This window comes from Oncorhynchus mykiss, chromosome 3 (genome assembly GCF_013265735.2).
Source record: "Oncorhynchus mykiss isolate Arlee chromosome 3, USDA_OmykA_1.1, whole genome shotgun sequence".
NCBI classification, from domain to species: domain Eukaryota; kingdom Metazoa; phylum Chordata; class Actinopteri; order Salmoniformes; family Salmonidae; genus Oncorhynchus; species Oncorhynchus mykiss.
The window spans coordinates 60,860,508-60,879,618 of record NC_048567.1 but is presented as its reverse complement, the minus strand read 5'-3'; the positions used below and the strand labels follow the sequence as shown (position 1 = coordinate 60,879,618).

Sequence of the window (19,111 nt, the reverse complement as noted above, 5' to 3'; positions counted from 1 at the left end):
TTCCTTTATTTTGGCAATTGGCAGTTGTATCTGTCTGTCTATTGAAGCTATCAGTCAGATAAATACACTTTTATTTCAGTAAAACACTAACCTTTAATGTTGTTGTTTTATTTTCAGAGTATGGAGGCTCATTTTGAATCCTCATCCATGCAAATGCATGTTGAAGGTGGTGGAGTGAGCCACCTAGCACACAAGACCCCACCACGTGTGCCCCCTAAGCCAACCTCAACCTCCAAGTCCCCAACACCATCATCTCTTGCAGCCAGAGTTGCAGGGGGACGTCATCAGTCACCATCACCTGTGAGGCATGTCAAGGCGCCCACTCCGGCCCCTGTTAGGTAATTTTTTTTAATTTCAATCTTACATTAACAAGGAAGTGTAGAGAGTTCAACAATATTCCACACAATCTCCATAGGGAATAAGACCATGTTATTTTATAATACAGAAATGACCAGGTATTTAGGCTCCCTAGAAGTGACCTGGTAAAACAGTAATTACATGATAAACATATTAATTACTTGTCTATTTACACTACAAAACACCATTTGGTACCAGGTAATATACGAATAATGAACATTTTTTACATTGATATTTTCTCTCTCTTTGTTTAACGCAGGTCCGTATCCCCCACTTCTAGACTGTCTGTGTCCCCAATCAGACCAGTCAAATCTCCACTGACCACACGCAAACAGGTAGCCCATGGTCCTGATGTCCTCCCACCATGGAAGCAGGGAGACTTTGTTGAAGGGTCCAGCAGCTATTCCAGCAGCATGACTTCCAGTGCCACCCATGCTCAGGCCTCCATGTCTGCCACCCATGCCCAGGCCTCCATGTCTGCCACCCATGCCCAGGCCTCCATGTCTGCCACCCAGGTTCACATGGAGCAGCGCTGGGAGGGCTCTTATGGATTGCAAACGGCTGGGTCCGCTGTATCTGGTGTCGCTGTGAGAGAGGTAAGGAAATTCTTATTTCTTAGGGGCCACTCTCTTAGCTCTTTCTGTGGCAGAGCCATCTTGTGGCTGATTACTGAATGTCCATGAGGTGGTAAGGGTTTTAAGATTGTGAACTTATTTGATTAGCTGATTCGCTCTCTTTTTGAGGCCTAAATGAGTTTGAATATTCTGTCCAATGAACGTTTGACTACCTGGATGTATTTTGGGATCTAACATGGCTCATTAGGATAGGTTGCCTGAATTTAGAAAGGCATGAAAGCTATTTAAGATTGCATCTCTTATCAATAATATGATAATGACGTTTGAAGCTATTATCAATAAAACTTCTGATTGGATCCTAAGTTAACACTACTAATGTATGCTAGGAGGTGCAGCATGAGGTGGACGATAAAAGCATTGCTGTAGCTACTGTGGTAGCAGCTGTGGACCAGGCTCGCAGCCGCAAGTCAGCTGGTTTTACACCAGAGCCAGTGCCGGTGGTGACAGCCAGTACAGAGACACAGAGCACCTCTAGCACCTCTACTGCTGTGTTAATGTCCACAACAAGGGAACAGGTAGTTCATTATTTAATGAAGTACAAACCCTGTCGTCCTTCCCTTCCCTTCACTTCCATTATTTATTTATTTCCCTTTTTTCTGTCATCACACCCCCACTCTAGTAGACCCCCCTCACGCTTAACAATATTATCCCTGATAAAAATAGACCATTTTCCATTTTAAATTGTTGTCATTTCAGCGTACCCACATATTCGACCTCACAACCATCTGTGATTTTGTCACATTCCCTATGGGTTTTTTTCACATTCCCACGGATGTTGTTGAGCCCCCCCATAGTGCCGATATGTGTTATTCATATTCCCATTATTTATTTACAGAATATATTACTCTCCTTCCCATGGCTATGTTTATCATATAGATCACGCAAGAGTCTATAGCTGTTGAACCAGCTATAGAGACACACACTGATGACACTGTGGTACAGAACAGAGAGATTGGAATCTCTACTGTTACATGTATGATGACAACCGAGGAGCAGGTAGCTTAAAGATGGCGCTTAATGTTTTGTTTACTACTCTGAGCACTTTCCCAAATCACTCACCTCACCTATACTGTATGTAAGCACTATTTTGAAGTTGAAATCACTACACAGGTCCCATTTTCTATATGATATTATCACTATATTTAGGTGCCGATACGATATGTATTGCGATTCTCACTATTCTAAATGTATGTGATTCGACACTTTGATTTCATTGCGATTTGATATTCCAAACATATTGCTCTCTATATGTCTGCTGCAGAGACGAGAAGCATGAGAAAATGAGTTTTGATCGTTAATTGAAGTAAAAGTGCTGATAAACATGTTGGCTCACTATTTAGAAAAGAACATGGAGAAAAAGCTATAGGATGCCGCTAGCCGACTATGCTACCTAGCAAAAAATATATATAATAATAAAATGATACATATATATATATATATATTTTTTTTTTACAAATCAAAAAATAATATTGTAACTGCATTGACTTTTTTCTCCATCACTATGATTTAAGAGGAAAATGAGTTCCCAAGTCGATTGAGCAAATATTCTTGGTATTTCAATTAGTCAACTGCATGTTCATTTTCACTATTGCACAACCAATTCAACTAAACTAACATGATTCCATGCATTAATGATGACATGTTATTACCAGGTCATGCACACAAAACTTGTTTTGTATCCACGGGTGTGATGTTTTTCCTGTTTGTCATCGTTATGTGAATCTGATTGCTGTCATAGTGACTGCTGCCATGGATGCTATGTATGATATCTATGTGCTGTATGTATGACATTGATTGCTTGTTGTCTCAAAGGTTGAGGGTGGGAAAAAAGCAGAGGCAAAGGCTACAGTGGTTGCTGCTGTCGACCTAGCACGTGTTCGGAAGCCTTTGCATGCTGAGGGGGGTCATGCTGAAGAGGAAACCATACAATCTGATTTAAAACAGCAGATGATGATGGCTACCACTGAGCAACAAGTCACAGTGAAAACTGAGGCTGCAACTGTGCCAATGGTGCAAATACCAATAATACCACCACCATCAATTCAAACAACATCTGATGAGCAGAGTATTCATGTTACCCAGGTTTGCTGTCTTTTTAAATATAAAAAGATGCTGCATTTTCTCTGATAGGTTTCTCAGAAGTTCTGCATTGAGTTGACCTTTCCTTACTCTATCACACTTTGTTGGTTACTTTAGATACAAAGAAGTAGAGAAACTACTACCGCCCACATGGAAACTGCCCTCGCACCATCCCCAATTCCACATTTCACAGTTTCAAAAGTTACTGTTCCTAAACCTGACCATAGCTATGAGGTAAGCATAGGACATTTCAGGCAAGCAGTGGTACACACGTTTTAATGCCTCAGTTAAATTGATAAAGTAATAATCAATAATCAATCACATTGCTGGCCTCTCTGGACATACCATAAAAAATCACTCTTAGAAATCAACTATTTAGCTTAGCAAGTATTTCCTAAAAACTAATGCTCACTTAATCCGTATACATCGTCATCCATTCCATTATATTTTTGAGTCACAGCCTTAATATTTCTAAACAAAGCAGACAATATCATAATAGGTTGTTCTGATTCGTGATGATAATGCTATTCTCCTTGGGTTGGTCAGGTTTCGATAGCAGGTTCTGCTATTGCCACACTGCAGAAAGAGTTATCCTCTACCTCTGCACATGCTGCTCAAAAGATCATCAAGCCAGTCAAGCCTCCATCTCCTAGTCTCCACCGTAAGGTTGTGGACGTGATGCCAGCGCCAACCAAGTCTCCGTTTAAGGATCTCTCCGAGAGATATAAGACTCATTTCGACACTCAGTTACAGACTCAGATAGGCGCTACGTTTACAGGGGAAACGGAGCAAATGTATAAGGATTTGGAAACAAAGGTTTGTAGTCCAGAGTGTTGTGCCCTCTAAAATAACATTGTGTGGAGTCTCACCTCACTGAGTGGTATTAGCACACCTTCTCTTCACCATAACGCCGAAGCCTCGCCACGTTATCTTTGTTTCAGCACCCATCTGCATCACAAAGAAAGCCCACCTTGCTATCCTCTTCCTCTTTTCTTCTTCCCTTCTTCATATATCTGTTCCCAGCCTGTGTCACAACCCGTCTTTGTCTTTTCAGGATTCACTCTTATCTTGCTTCCATTTTATTCATCTTTCACTACTCCCAAAGTCAAGTTCAGAAACTGTACTGTATGTCACTTTTTGTGACCTATATGCATTTTCCATAGATCGTTGAGACTGCAGCAGTCCCAGCCCCTGCAGAAGAGCCAGTTGTGCCACCTACTCTTGTAGCTGTAAGTATTTCTCTTGTGGATGTATGTCAGGTCATATAAGTTATTGTTGTCTATTCAGGCGTCCTTTCCATCCATCTTTTTCTAAATGTCAACATGTCAGTAAAACTATTGTATTTTGTTTTCAGGGCTTAAAGAACCTGACTGTGACTGAGGGTGAGTCTGTGACTCTGGAATGCCAGATCTCTGGTCACCCTGCCCCTGGCATCATGTGGTTCAGGGAGGACTACAGAATTGAAAGCTCCATTGACTTCCAGATCACTTATGAGAGTAAATACGCCCGTCTGGTCATCCGCGAGGCCTTCGCAGAAGACAGCGGTCGCTTCACTTGCACTGCTACTAGCAATGCTGGAACTATCAGCACATCCTGTTACCTGCTTGTCAAAGGTAAACAGACAGTTTAGTTTTGAACATTTCTTTCTACAAAACTACGTACTGTTGAGGTATAATGCTGTACTGCCGAATTATTTATTGGTTTATGAATGTGCTAATACTTGTATACATTTCTTCCTTCTAGTAACCGAGGAGATTGAGACCCGGGAAGAGATGACACAACAAGGCACTGTCACTGTATTTGACCTTACTACTCAAGAGAAACTGTGAGTGCTAAATATTTTATACCACTACATTTGGAATCTCTTGACATGTACAGTTATGAGTCATGCCATTTATTGACAAGGGGAAACGGAATGATTCTATGACACTTATCAGACATTATGAAACCATTCGCCAGCAAGTCATGCTGAATCTTCCCTGATTTAGTTTTGCCAATGTGGATGAAAACATTGGACTTGTTTGATATTACATTTACCCTAATTTATGAATATTTCTAATGCCCTTCAAACAGTTTTACTACTGAAGCAAAGGAGGAGACCATGTCGGAGGTGAGCTCTGCCATTGCCACCGCAGGTTCACCAGTGGATACTGCAGATGCCGTCGCTCCCTTCTTTGTCAAGAGGCCAACTGTACAGAAGTTGGTGGAGGGCGGACGTGTTGTCTTTGAGTGCCAGATCGGAGGCAGCCCCAAGCCACACATGTTCTGGAAGAAGAGTGGAGTGCCCCTTACTACAGGATACAGGTAGCCTACTTGTGACACATTTTCAATTCATCTCTATTTTGCATTTGTAAGACTGTGTTGATCATTCATTGTAATGTTTAAAATGTAACTTATTCACCCATTAGATATAAAGTCCACTACGATAAGGAAAGTGGAGTGTGTAAATTGGAGATCTCCATGACATTTGCTGATGATGCTGGAGAGTACTCCGTCTTTGCCAGGAACCCGCTTGGAGAAGCCTCTGCCTCAGCTGGACTGCTGGAGGAAGGTCAGTTGCTTTAATCAAAATGTTTGTCCAGAGCCCTATGGCCTTTGGTTGAAAGTAGTGCACTATGTAGGGAGTAGGGTGACATTTGGGACAATCCTTGGCTTTATTTGGGACCGTGAAATCAGACCATAATGTCTTAACTTTTGTTTACACATTGTATATTTTGTTTACAGGGGAATATGAAGAATACATGAAGAAACATGAAATGACATATAAGAGTGAAGTAATTACAACGGTGCAGATGGATGTACCCCCTGTTGTTGTGAGCGAATATGACGATGACCAGATGTATAGGCAGAGGAGAATGACACAGCAAGCACAAACGCAAAGCTTTGTTTCAACACAGGTATGTGGATGAAAGAAACACGTTACTTATACAATGCAGAACTTGTTTTGCTGATACCTGTTTTATTGAGGAACGTTTTATTGGCTGTGATATGTGGTTGTTTAATTCGCTCTGGATAAGAACATCTACTAAATGACTCAAATGTAAATGTAGTTATTGTGATGTTATGACATTTGATTTGTTCTCAGCCACCTGTTATGAAACAAGACAACAGCATGCTTTATTCCAATGTGTTTTTTTTTTTACAGGAACTCCAGATTTCTTCCTTTGAGGAGAGGATTATCCACGAGATTGAGATCCGCATCCTGCAAATTACCTACCAACAGATTGTGACTGAGGATCGGGAAGAGATGGTGACTTGTGCAGATCGTGAGGCTTTACAGTCAGCCTTTGCAACTCGAGTTAAAAACTACAGGATCATAGAAGGAATGGGTGTTACTTTCCACTGCAAAATGGCAGGCACTCCACTGCCCAAGGTAATAAAGAAACCATGCATTTGTATGTTGCATTGAGTTTAATGTAACATGTAGTATATATTCATCAAACGTTTCTTGTATTTCAAAAGATTGCGTGGTACAAAGATGGAAAGCGTATCCATCATGGTGGCCGTTACCAGATGGAGAGTCTTCAGGATGGTAGAGCCAGCCTGCGTCTTCCTGTGGTGCTGCCAGAGGATGAGGGGGTTTACACAGCATTAGCTAGCAACGTGAAGGGCAACTCTGTGAGCTCAGGGAAACTGTATGTGGAGCCCACTGCCATTGCAGGAGCTCAGCGTTACACGCCTGAACCTCAGGCAATGCAGAGAATTAGGTGAGATTTTTATTACCAAATGTAACAGGGTTATTACCAGATTTGAATGTATATTTGTTTAACATAGCCATCATGAAAACTTCCCAAGTATCTGAATTTGGTATTTATTTGCTCAGGTCCCAGTCCCCAAGATCTCTGAGTCGCTCTCCCGGACGCTCTACTAGTCGCTCTCCTGCCCGCTCTCCTGGTCGCAGGCTTGATGACACTGATGAGAGTCAGCTGGAGAGACTGTACAAGCCTGTGTTTGTCTTGAAGCCACAGTCATTCAAGTGCGCTGAAGGGCAGACTGCCAGATTTGACTTGAAAGTAGTTGGTAGACCCATGCCTGACACTTTCTGGTTCCACAATGGTAAGTGATGTGAAAACATGTTCTCTTCTCTCAACTAGTTTTATGAAAATCACACATGTATTCCTCTATTTGTGTTCTTCTTTTCAGGGCAACAAGTTGTCAATGATTACACCCACAAGATAGTGGTGAAGGAAGATGGAACTCAGTCACTGATTGTGGTTCCAGCCATGCCCCATGACTCTGGAGAATGGACGGTCGTTGCTCAAAACAGAGCTGGAAAAAGCTCTGTGTCCATGACACTTACAGTTGATGGTAAAATCTTTGTCTTCTATATCATTCCTCATTTGAAGCTCAAATGAATTGTCACTTTGTATCGATACGTCATATGCCATTGTTGACTGATAGCATTGTCCTTGTATATGTTTCTCCATTTACAGCCAAAGAAAATTTGATCAGACCCCAGTTTATTGAGAAGCTGAGGAATGTCAGTGTCAAGAAAGGCACTCTGGTTGAGTTGGCGGTCAAAGCCATCGGAAACCCCCTGCCTGACATTGTATGGCTGAAAAACAGCGACATCATCTCCCCACAGAAGCACCCAAATATCAAGTATGTGTTTTGCCCCACCTTCTATCTCAATGTGCACATGCCTATGATATACATCAAGTGCACCAAATACTCCTGCAGTCCTTAAGATATGTATATTTGTTACTATCTTTATTTCACATGGTTGTACTTAATGCTGATTTACTAACGACAATGTCTGTTGTAGGATCGAGGGCATCAAGGGAGAAGCCAAATTCCACATCCCACAGTCAGTGAGCTCTGATAGTGCCTGGTACACAGCCACAGCCATTAACAAAGCTGGAAGAGATACCACTCGCTGCAGGGTCAACATTGAGGTAGATGCTGCTGAACCTGCGCCAGAGAGGAGACTCATTATCACCAAAGGAACCTACAAGGCCAAGGACATAGCAGCTCCAGAGTTGGAACCCTTGCATCTCCGTTATGGTCAAGAGCAGTGGGAGGAGGATGACCTATATGACAAGGACAAGCAGCAGAAACCACAGTTCAAGAAGAAACTGACTTCTGTCAGGTTGAAGCGTTTTGGCCCAGTCCATTTTGAATGCAGACTGACCCCAATTGGTGATCCCACTATGGTGGTTGAGTGGTTGCATGATGGCAAACCCCTGGCAGCTGCTAACAGATTGCGCATGGTTAATGAATTTGGCTACTGTAGTCTTGACTTTGAAGTTGCCTATGCCAGAGATAGTGGTGTCATCACCTGCAGAGCCACTAACAAGTTTGGAGTTGATCAGACCTCAGCTACACTGATTGTAAAGGATGAGAAGAGCCTTGTTGAGGAGACACAGTTACCTGAGGGCAGGAGGGAAATACACAGAATTGATGAGATGGAGCGCATGGCTCACGAGGGAGGTCCTTCTGGAGTCACTGGGGATGAGTATTCAGAGAAGTCAAAGCCTGAAATTGTCCTTCTTCCTGAACCAGCAAGAGTACTGGAAGGTGACATTGCAAGATTCCGTTGCAGAGTTATTGGCTATCCTACGCCTAAGGTTAACTGGTACCTCAATGGACAGCTCATTCGCAAAAGCAAGAGAATGAGGCTTCGCTATGATGGCATTTACTATCTTGAGATTATAGATATCAAGTCATACGATGCAGGAGATGTGAAAGTGGTAGCAGAGAACCCAGAGGGCACAGCTGAGCATCTGGTGAAGCTCGAGATCACACAGAGAGAGGACTTCAGATCCATCCTCCGTCGCGTCCCTGAACCAAAGGCACATGACACTACTGAACATGGGAGAGTTAGCTTTGAAGTTGTGAAGGTTGACAGACCAGCTGATGCCCAGCCAAAGGAAGTTGTCAAACTGAGGAAGACTGAAAGAGTCATCCATGAGAAGTCCACAGAGGAGACAGATGAGTTGAAGAGTAAATTTAAGCGCAGGACAGAGGAAGGTTATTATGAAGCCATCACTGCTGTGGAGCTCAAGTCCAGAAGAAAGGACGAGTCCTATGAGGACATGCTTAGGAAGAGGAAGGAAGAACTGCTTCATCACATGAAAGAGTTGACTGAGGCTGAGAAGAAGAAAGAGATGGAGGAGGGTCAACTCACCATACCCACAATCAAACCAGAGAGAATACAGCTCTCTCCCAGCATGGAAGCTCCAAAGATCTTGGAACGCATTGCTAGCCAGACCGTGTCTCAGACCGAGGAAGTTCGCTTCAGAGTCAGAGTTGTCGGCAAACCAGAACCTGAGTGCCAGTGGTTCAAGAATGGAATTCTGCTGGAGAAGACCGATCGAATTTACTGGTATTGGCCTGAAGACCACGTGTGTGAATTAGTGGTCAGAGATGTCACAGCAGAAGACTCTGCTAGCATCATGGTCAAAGCCATGAACATTGCTGGAGAGACATCAAGCCATGCATTCCTGCTGGTACAAGGTAAATTATCTATTTATTATCTATTTCAATGCTTGTATTCTACAAATAGTTAAAGGTCTAATGCAGCCATTTTTATCTCAGTATCAAATCATTTTTGGTTGACAATTAAGTACCTTACTGTGCTTTGTTTTCAATTTCAACAAGAACTTTGCTAGGACAGTCTTGGAGTGTCTGAGTAGGGAGGGGAAAAATGAAAACAAGTTGTTACTTGCAGAGGTTTTGAACTCTTCTTGGTCTATTATCTAATTTATCGCCTGGTGATGTCACCAGGTGCCATCCCACCAAAACAGGCTGAAATTTCAGGCAGTCTTTTCAAACAGCTCTTAAACTGAAAGGGCATTATCATTTTCACAATTTCACAGTATTATTCCAATCTCATATTGTGGAAATACAGTGCATTTGGGAAAGTATTCAGACCCTTGACTTTTTCCACATTTTGTTACATTACAGCCTTAGTCTAAAATTGATTAAATTCTTTGTTTTCCTCACCAATCTACAAACAATACCCCATAATGACAAAGCAAAAACAGGTTTTTAGACATTTTTGCAAATGTATTAAAACCAAAAAATGGAAATATTACATGTACATAACTATTCAGACCCTTTACTCAGTACTTTGTTGAAGCACCTTTGGCAGCGATTACAGCCTCAAGTCTTCTTGGGTATGACGCTACAAGCTTGGCACCCCTGTATTTGGGGAGTTTCTCCCATTCTTCTCTGCAGATTCTCTCAAGTTCTGTCAGGTTGGATGGGGAGTGTCGCTGCACAGCTATTTTCAGGTCTTTCCAGAGATGTTTGATCGGGTTCAAGTCCGGGCTATGGCTGGGCCACTCAAGGACATTCAAAGACTTGTCCCAAAGCCATTTCTGCGTTGTCTTAGCCGTGTGCTTACGGTCATTGCCCTGTTAGAAGGTGAACCTTCGCCCCAGTCTGAGGTCCTGAGAGATCTGGAGCAGGTTTTCATCAAGGAGCTCTTTGTACTTTGCTCCATTCACCTTTCCCTTGATCCTGGCTAGTCTCCCAGTCCCTGCCGCTGAAAAACAACCCCACAGCATGATGCTACCACCACCATGCTTCACCATAGGGATGGTGCCAGGTTTCCTCCAGACGTGTCACTTGGCATTCAGGCCAAAGAGTTCAATCTTGGTTTTCTCAGACCCAGAGAATCTAGTTTCCAAGCGGTCTGTCATGTGCCTTTTTACTGCAGAGTGGCTTCCGTCGCTCCACTCTACCATAAAGACCTGATTGGTGGAGTGCTGCAGAGATGGTTGTCCTTCTGGAAGGTTCTACCATCTCCACAGAGGAACTCTGACAGAGCTCCAGAGGTCCTCTGTGGAGATGGTAGAATCTTCCAGAAGGACAACAATCTCTGCAGCACTCCACCAATCAGGCCTTTATTTATGGTAGAGTGGACAGACGGAAACCAAGGCCCTTCTCCCCCGATTGCTCAGTTAGGCCGGGTGGCCAGCTCTAGAAAGAGTCTTGGTGGTTCCAAACTTATTCCATTTAGGAATGATGGAGGCCACTGTGTTCTTGGGGACCTTCAATGCTGTAAGAAATGTTTGGTATCCTTCCCCAGATCTGTGCCTCGACACAATCCTGTCTTGGAGCTCTACAGACAATTCATTCGACCTCATGGCTTGGTTTTTGCTCTGACATTCATTGTCAACTGTGGGACCTTATATCGACAGGTGTCATGTCCAAATCATGTCCAATCAATTGAATTTACCACAGGTAAATCAAGTTGTAGAAACATCTCAAGGATGATCAATGGAAACAGGATGCACTTGAGCTCAATTTCGAGTCTCATATCAAAGAGTCTGAATACTTATGTATATAAGGTATTTGTGTTTTTTATTTTTAATATATTTGCAAACATTTCTAAAAACCTTTTTTCGCTTTGTCATTATGGAGTACTTTGTTTAGATTGATGAGGATTTAAAAAATAAATATATATTTTAGAATAAAGCTGTAACGTAACAAAATATCGAAAAAGTCAAGGGGTCAGAATATCTTCTGAGTGCACTGCATATATAAAACAGGTGAAAATCAAGTTTTTGGCAGCACTGGGCCTCGTATGCAATTTTACATAGAGAACTGTAGAGAACTGTTGTATGTCCACATTGAAAAACCATAATAAATATGTGTATTTCCTTTGTTTTACTTTAGCCATTACAGTTAATAGCTTTACTCAACAACTAGAGGATGTGGAAGCGAAAGAGAAGGACACCATGGCGACCTTTGAGTGTGAAACAAATGAGCCTTTCGTTAAAGTCAAATGGCTAAAGAACAATTCTGAGATTTTCTCTGGAGACAAATACAGGATGCACTCAGACAGAAAGGTTCATTTCCTTTCTGTACTGATCATCAACATGAAGGATGATGCAGACTACAGTTGTGTTGTTGTTGAAGATGACCACATCAGGACCACTGCCAGACTCAATGTGGAAGGTTGGCAGTTTTTCTTACTATTTTACTATATCACTGACAATTATTTTCAACTGTGAAAATAGTGAATTTGGAATACAAACAGTAACTCTGAAACAGTTATACTTAGCAATGTCTCATTGTGCAGGTGCTTCACTGTCAATTGTGAAGAGGCTGGAGAACATTGAAGTGCCTGAGACCTACTCTGGGGAGTTTGAGGTTGAATTATCTCGAGAGGATGCTGAAGGTACATGGTATTTCAATGACAAGGAAATCACTCCCAGCAGCAAATATGTTACCTCCTCCCGTCGTGGACGCCATACCTTGTCTGTCAAAGACATCAAGAAAGAAGATCAGGGAAAATATACATTCAAAATTGCTGATATGCAGACCAGTGCCTCGCTGAAGATGAAACGTGAGTTGTGACTGGTATTGGTGTTGTTAGCTTGTTTTCTTCCAATCCATTTCAAGACAACTATTACTGTTTGAAAAGTGGGATGTACTGCGCAATAATATTAATGTATTTTCCTTCAGTGCGCCCTGTGACACTGATGCAACCCCTCACTGACCTGACAATCTGCGAGGGTGACATCGCTCAATTAGAAGTGCGATTCTCTCAGGAAAACGTTGAGGGAACGTGGATGAAGAATGGCCAAGCAATCTCCGCCACAGATCGCATCCACATCGTTATCGACAAACAGGTCCACAAGCTGCTTGTTGAAAACGTGAGCAGAGACGACGCTGCAACATACTCCTTCGTTGTCCCAGCTCAGGATATCTCCACCTCTGGGAAGTTGAACATTCAAAGTAAGTCACTTTTTTCAGTCTGACTATATTCATATTGGTATAGTTCTATTGTGAATCATCAGGTGTTTAAAAAAAAATGTCTCTGTGTTTTACAGCGATTGATATTTTGAGCCCACTCACTGATATTACCGCAGTTGAGGGCACCAAGGCTGTTATGGAGGCTAAAATCTCTGCTGCTGATGTTACCTCTGTGAAATGGTACCACAATGACAAACTTGTGATGCCCAGTGAGAGAATCCAGATGCTTGCAAAGGGATCCAAACAGCGCCTGGTATTCCACAGGACCTTTGCCTCTGATGAAGGAACCTACAAGCTATGTGTTGGCAAAGCTGACTCTAGCTGTAAACTGACTATTGAAAGTAAGTTGTTTTTAACGATTGTGTTAGATGTTGATTCAAACTACATTGATACAGACCCTATTCAACATATTTTGTTATTTTACAGAAATTCACATCACCAAGCATATGGAGGATCAAGTTTGCACAGAGACCCAGAATATAACATTTAAAGTTGAGGTTTCCCACCCTGGCATTGCCGCTGTGTGGACCTTCAAGAAACAACCACTCAAAGCTAGTCCAAAGCATAAGATTGAGGCCAAGGGCAAAAATTACAGCCTGAGTGTCATTAATACCATGAAGGATGAAGAGGGAGAATACGCATTCGCTGCTGGTGAACAGACATCCAGCGCAAAGCTTACTGTGTCAGGTATGTTTAACATCTTCATGATTTCTGACATAAACTCCTTCAGAAAAAAATGTAGATTTCATGAATTGATAGACATTTTCACTAACCTGACTCGAAGGTGTTTGCTGAGTAAAATCGGATTGGTTTCTTATTGGTTCCTTATTTTCCTCATATACCACATTAAAGCTGTGTCTCCACCATCCACTGCCCTTTCACTACCCTTTTTTACCAGTAATCTAAAGTAAAACATGTCTCCATGTTCCCAGGTGGTGCCATAAACAGACCACTCCAGGACGTGACTGTGGCTGAGTCTCAGACAGCTGAGCTGGAGTGTGAGGTGGCCAACCCAACTGCTGAGGGCAAGTGGCTCAAGGATGGACAACCCGTGAACTTCAGTGACAATGTCAACCATATGAATAATGGAGCTGTCAGACGTCTTGTTATTACCATAACCAGACCCAATGACATCGGTGAATACACTTACCAGGTCGCAAACTCCAAGACAACAGCCAACCTGAAAGTTGAGGGTGGGTGTTAAATCCTGAGTGGAAATTGTTGTTTATTTTAAACTGGTGTTAGCATTAATAAATGCCTATTATGTGATTGTTATATGACTGCTGAAATGTTATGTTTATGTTTGATTTCATAGCTGTGAAAGTCAAGAAGACACTGAAGAACCAAACTGTTACTGAGACACAGGAGGCAGAGTTCAGTCTGGAGCTCACCCACAAGAATGTGAAGGGCTCACAATGGATTAAGAATGGTGTAGAGATCAACCCAAGTGAGAAATATGAAATCACAACTGATGGCATGGTCCACACCTTGAAGATCAAGAACTGCGACACACGCGATGAATCAGTTTATGGATTCAAACTTGGGAAACTATCTGCTAATGCTAGATTGAATGTTGAGAGTAAGTGCATATTTTAACTGTCACAAATCGATGTATGCGATCAAGTATACAAGTGTATGTATACTTGAAATGTTTCTACTTACCCTTTGAGATTTTTGATTCTCATCAATCTCTTTTTCAGCAATCAAGATTGTGAAGAAGCCTAAAGATGTGACATCACTATTGGATGCCACTGCCTCTTTTGAGCTGAGTCTGTCCCATGATGACATCCCTATCAAATGGATGTTCAATAACAAGGAGCTTAAACCAAGTGAAAACGTCAAAATACTGTCTGAGAGAAAAGCTCACAAGCTGACCATCCAGAATGTGAAGACTGACAACCATGGAGAGTACACAGCTGTAGTTGGAAACCTGCAATGCAGCGCATCTTTATATGTTGAAGGTCGGTATGGAGTTTGACGAATAGACTAGAGTACTGGATACATGATTGCTGAATACTTAGTTGATACCTTTTACTTAAATTAAGATTTTATGTGATTCTTCCAGCTCTGCGTGTCACAAAACCCATCAAGAACATTGAAGTCCCAGAGACCCATGTGGCCACTTTTGAATGTGAAGTTTCACACTTCAATGTCCCGTCCACTTGGCTGAAAAATGGAGTGGAGATAGAAATGAGTGAAAAGTTCAGGATTGTGGTGCAGGGCAAGCTTCACCAGCTCAAGATCATGAACACTAGCAGAGAAGATTCTGCAGAATACACATTTGTCTGTGGAAATGACAGAGTCTCTGCCACTTTGACCGTCAATGGTAGGTTTACTCTTCATTATCAATGAAGTAATCCCTAGTCATATTATTGTCAGAATGTATCGTAACATTTTCCTTTTTACCTTAGCCATTTTGATCACCTCCATGCTGAAAGACCTCAATGCACAGGAGAAAGACACCATCACATTTGAAGTGAATGTCAACTATGAGGGCATCACCTACAAGTGGCTCAAGAATGGTGTTGAGATTCCCTCCACAGACAGATGCCAGAGCCGCACCAAACAGCTAACTCACTCGCTCACCATCCGAAATGTTCATTTTGGTGATAGTGCGGAGTACAAGTTTGTGGCTGGTTCTGCTGCGTCAGCAGCAAAGCTTTATGTTGATGGTATGTTCTTATTTTTCTTCCATTTTCCAAAAAAAGGTTTTCCTGTATATTTCACAATCTAAGGTCTTATTTCTGTGCTTTGTGTTTTAGCTCGCGTTATTGAATTCACCAAGCATATCAAAGATATCAAGATTACAGAGAAGAAGAGGGCCACTTTTGAATGTGAGATCTCTGAGCCTAATGTTCAGGTGATGTGGATGAAAGATGGACAAGAGCTGGACATTTCCGAAAGGTACAAGGCCAGTAATATTAGACCTGGTGAAGAATACTAATGGGTATCATAATAAACGAATCTTACCTATTCATCTGTATCTAACTGTTATTTCTAAATGCCTTGACAGATACACCGTATCCACCGAGAAATTCCTGCACCGTCTAATGATCCAGTCAGTCCGCATGTCTGATGCCGGAGAATATTCTGTCGTCGCTGGTGCAAGCGTGTCAAAGGCTTATCTCACCGTGGAGGGCAAAGATGTCCGCATTACAGAGCCTGCTGAGAAGAAAATGACAGTGAATATGAATTTGATACATTTTTATTTACAGAAAAAAACACTTTTAATTATCATTTTAAAGATGATTAATATCATGATTCATTTCTAGGTTGTTGAGAAACAAAGAACGACGTTTGAGTTTGAAGTCAATGAGGATGACATTGAAGGTCGCTGGCTGAGGAACGGTGTTGAGCTCCAGTTTTCCGTTGAGCAGAGGTTTAGTTATGTTTGCATTAGAAAGCTCCATCGTCTGACCATCACTGAGACCTACAGAAGTGATGCAGGAGAATACACTTTCATCGCTGGCAGGAACAGGACCGTTGTGACACTTCATGTCAACAGTAAGTCAAACTTCATGGTATTGGTTTTATAGGAAAATATATTTAATTGCCCTACAGTATATCTGTGTAATAGTTACAGTAATAACTGCAGTTACATGTCCTTGCCTGTAGAGGGCATTACATTGCCCTCCTACGAGAGTAGCAGCATAGTAGGTATGGACTATGCTGATAAGAGGATACAGTATGTCATTTTTTAATAGCTGGATTCAAAGTGATGCCGACAATGGTTGTTCCTCAGTGTTGCATCTTTCTTCATCACATTTCTTATTTCATATTTCTTTTCATTTAGTCCCTGAGCCACCTCAGATCATTAACCACATGCAGCCCCTGTCTGTGGAGGCCGGCAAACCTGCTCGCTTCTCTGTGGAAGTGACTGGCGTCCCCCAGCCCCAGGTGTTCTGGTACAAGAACTCCCAGGCTCTCTCCCCAGGCTTCAAGTGCAAGTTTCTGCGTGATGGGAATGAGCACTGTCTGCTACTCATTGAAGTGTTCCCAGAGGATGCAGCGGTCTACAACTGTGAGGCCAAGAATGAAGGTGGTGTTGCCACCAGTTCAGCTGCACTGAATGTCGAAGGTAACCATTACATTTTTGTGTGATAATAATGCCAAGTCAACAGAAATTATGACATAACAGAAGTACAATTGTTGTCAAAAACTAGTTGGAAAAGTACACCATTCTTACAAATGTTATGCATTCCGTATATAATTATTTTATTGGACCAAACTTTTTATAGAGTGTTAAGATGACCATGATGTTTTTGTTAAGTCGCCGAAGATATTACCTCACAAATAAAGAACTGAAATGGTTTATTAATATAAGAAAGTTGCTAATTATTTTTCATTTCAGTTTCAGAAGTTGTTTCTCCTGACACTGGAGCTCCTCTGTCCCCACCTACCATCATCTCACCAATCAGCAACACCTCAACCACTGAGGGAGAGTCAGCCAGATTCCAGTGCAAAGTTACTGGAGAAGGTATTTTGCACATTACATTGTTGGGATGAGTTGGAATAAAAACATGTTTTTGTGGGTGTAATGGGTGTAATTGTGGAAGTATACCTTTTGTTATTAGTTGTCCTATTGCATTAGAAGATGAGGCATGTGAACCTCTCCATAATAAAAAATGAATTGTATTATAAATCCTTGTTAAAAACATACTGTGATGTTTCAAGCAGAGATCTTCATCAGACAGAGCTAATTTGTCAGACATTCATTTTTAAGAGTATAATTTCAATTTATTTTGTATGTATGTATATTTGCTGACAATTATTATTAATAAATAAATACAAAATTATTCTAAAACGATATATAGTTTTTAAATCCAATCCTCCATTTGTAGCTCTGAAGATTTCCTGGTACCGTGGTGAGAAGGAAATTAAGCAGTCAGACTTCTTCAGGATTTCTACATTTGATGACACCTGCCAGCTGGAGATCAGCAGAGTGTTCTCTGAGGATGAGGGGGAATACACCTGTGTTGCCAGAAACGCAGGAGGAATGGTCACATGCTCTGCACGTTTGAAACTTGATGGTGAGTTTGCATACCTTTCTGTAACCAGATGGTTACCTATACCCGGAATAGATTCAGACTCTACTCTTGCTTATAGCTACACTTGGGTCGGGTAGGCTTCCTGTTTAGATTAAGACACCGTGGAGCCGGCATGAGATATGGCTCGGAAAACATACCTGAATCCAGGGATGAGAAATGAGTTGTACTCCAAATTGTCCCATTCTCTCAACTGTTAAACCGAGAAGGTTGAACGACTGCTATTTAAACGGCAGTCGTTCAGTCTTCTCAGTCTAACAGTTGAGATAATGGGACAATTCTGAGAAGAACGCATTTCTGGATTGTGGCACGTTTTCCAAGCCATATTTAGAAATATTATCATTTGTAGCCAAAGATAAGTAATTTAGCAGATAAATAACTTCAATATATAATATGATTTTGCAGTATCCTCTTAAATATGTAATTGTTTCTCTATGCACATGACTTTCACTAGAAATATACACACATGGATATGTGTATCTGTGTCCATCCATAAAAATGCTAAAACTGAATTAATTGAACGTACTTCCTTTCAGGGCAAAAACAAACTATGGATATTACATCTGATTCTCAAAGGCATGTCTCATCCAGTCTTTCATCAAGCTTCTCAAGTGTAAAGAAGGAGCAAATTGCCCAAAGGCCCACTTTTATTCACCCAATAGAAAGCTGCGTCGTTCAGCATGGTGAAGTGGCCAGGTTTCATGCTTGTGTGTCCAGCATGCCAATGCCAGAGATTAGCTGGTATCATAACCATCAGCCAATTAAGCCTATCAAAGATATTGTCTTTCATTTCGATGAGATGACAAACACTGCCACATTAATTATAGTCGATGCATACGCTGAGCATGCTGGACAATACACTTGCAAAGCAACCAATAATGCCGGAGAGGCGATGTGCACAGCAACCCTTGCAGTAACCAAAGAAGGTAACTCGTTTTTTACCTTGAATTAGCCTTTGATTTTACAACACCGTGTAATTAATAATCTATTAATTTTCACAAAATTCCTTTCTCCAAACGACACCTCTCATTAAACCAACCAAACGACTTTCTTCTTCTTGGGAAAATACTTTTTGCTTTCCCATGTTCTTTAGTTTACTAACCTCACAATTTAAAATAGAATAGTATAAATATGTTAGTCACTTTTTTAGTTCTAATCCCTAGATGGGTACATGCAGCTTGAGTAGAACACATTCTCTTCTTGTCATTCTTCTCTGTCACTCCTTGCTCTCCTTGCAGCTTGAGTAGGTAGTACATTCTCCTTTTGTCATTCATCTATCACACTCCT

The 19,111-nt window shown here is 41.6% G+C and overlaps 1 protein-coding gene across 8 annotated transcripts in view; it reads left to right on the top strand.

Moving 5' to 3' along the window:
* The window catches only part of LOC110520307 (titin), a 178,309-nt gene that overhangs the window by 8,644 nt on the left and 150,554 nt on the right, over positions 1-19,111 (top strand). For 5 of the 8 annotated variants that reach the window (XM_021597527.2, XM_021597533.2, XM_021597530.2 and 2 more), the window contains exons 6-41: positions 118-338; positions 617-953; positions 1,319-1,507; positions 1,869-1,988; positions 2,805-3,074; positions 3,189-3,305; positions 3,618-3,887; positions 4,235-4,300; positions 4,426-4,684; positions 4,815-4,896; positions 5,145-5,375; positions 5,480-5,622; positions 5,796-5,968; positions 6,217-6,444; positions 6,534-6,778; positions 6,895-7,127; positions 7,215-7,379; positions 7,505-7,673; positions 7,837-9,527; positions 11,697-11,978; positions 12,103-12,369; positions 12,489-12,761; positions 12,857-13,120; positions 13,206-13,466; positions 13,712-13,972; positions 14,095-14,358; positions 14,480-14,740; positions 14,845-15,105; positions 15,191-15,451; positions 15,542-15,683; positions 15,793-15,961; positions 16,052-16,283; positions 16,573-16,857; positions 17,131-17,256; positions 17,621-17,809; positions 18,361-18,750. In XM_021597527.2, the coding sequence (XP_021453202.2) occupies positions 118-338; positions 617-953; positions 1,319-1,507; positions 1,869-1,988; positions 2,805-3,074; positions 3,189-3,305; positions 3,618-3,887; positions 4,235-4,300; positions 4,426-4,684; positions 4,815-4,896; positions 5,145-5,375; positions 5,480-5,622; positions 5,796-5,968; positions 6,217-6,444; positions 6,534-6,778; positions 6,895-7,127; positions 7,215-7,379; positions 7,505-7,673; positions 7,837-9,527; positions 11,697-11,978; positions 12,103-12,369; positions 12,489-12,761; positions 12,857-13,120; positions 13,206-13,466; positions 13,712-13,972; positions 14,095-14,358; positions 14,480-14,740; positions 14,845-15,105; positions 15,191-15,451; positions 15,542-15,683; positions 15,793-15,961; positions 16,052-16,283; positions 16,573-16,857; positions 17,131-17,256; positions 17,621-17,809; positions 18,361-18,750 (9,397 nt within the window). The remainder of the gene's footprint in view (positions 1-117; positions 339-616; positions 954-1,318; positions 1,508-1,868; positions 1,989-2,804; positions 3,075-3,188; positions 3,306-3,617; positions 3,888-4,234; positions 4,301-4,425; positions 4,685-4,814; positions 4,897-5,144; positions 5,376-5,479; positions 5,623-5,795; positions 5,969-6,216; positions 6,445-6,533; positions 6,779-6,894; positions 7,128-7,214; positions 7,380-7,504; positions 7,674-7,836; positions 9,528-11,696; positions 11,979-12,102; positions 12,370-12,488; positions 12,762-12,856; positions 13,121-13,205; positions 13,467-13,711; positions 13,973-14,094; positions 14,359-14,479; positions 14,741-14,844; positions 15,106-15,190; positions 15,452-15,541; positions 15,684-15,792; positions 15,962-16,051; positions 16,284-16,572; positions 16,858-17,130; positions 17,257-17,620; positions 17,810-18,360; positions 18,751-19,111) is intronic. The other 3 variants (XM_021597534.2, XM_021597529.2, XM_021597528.2) reach the window with 2 other exon arrangements.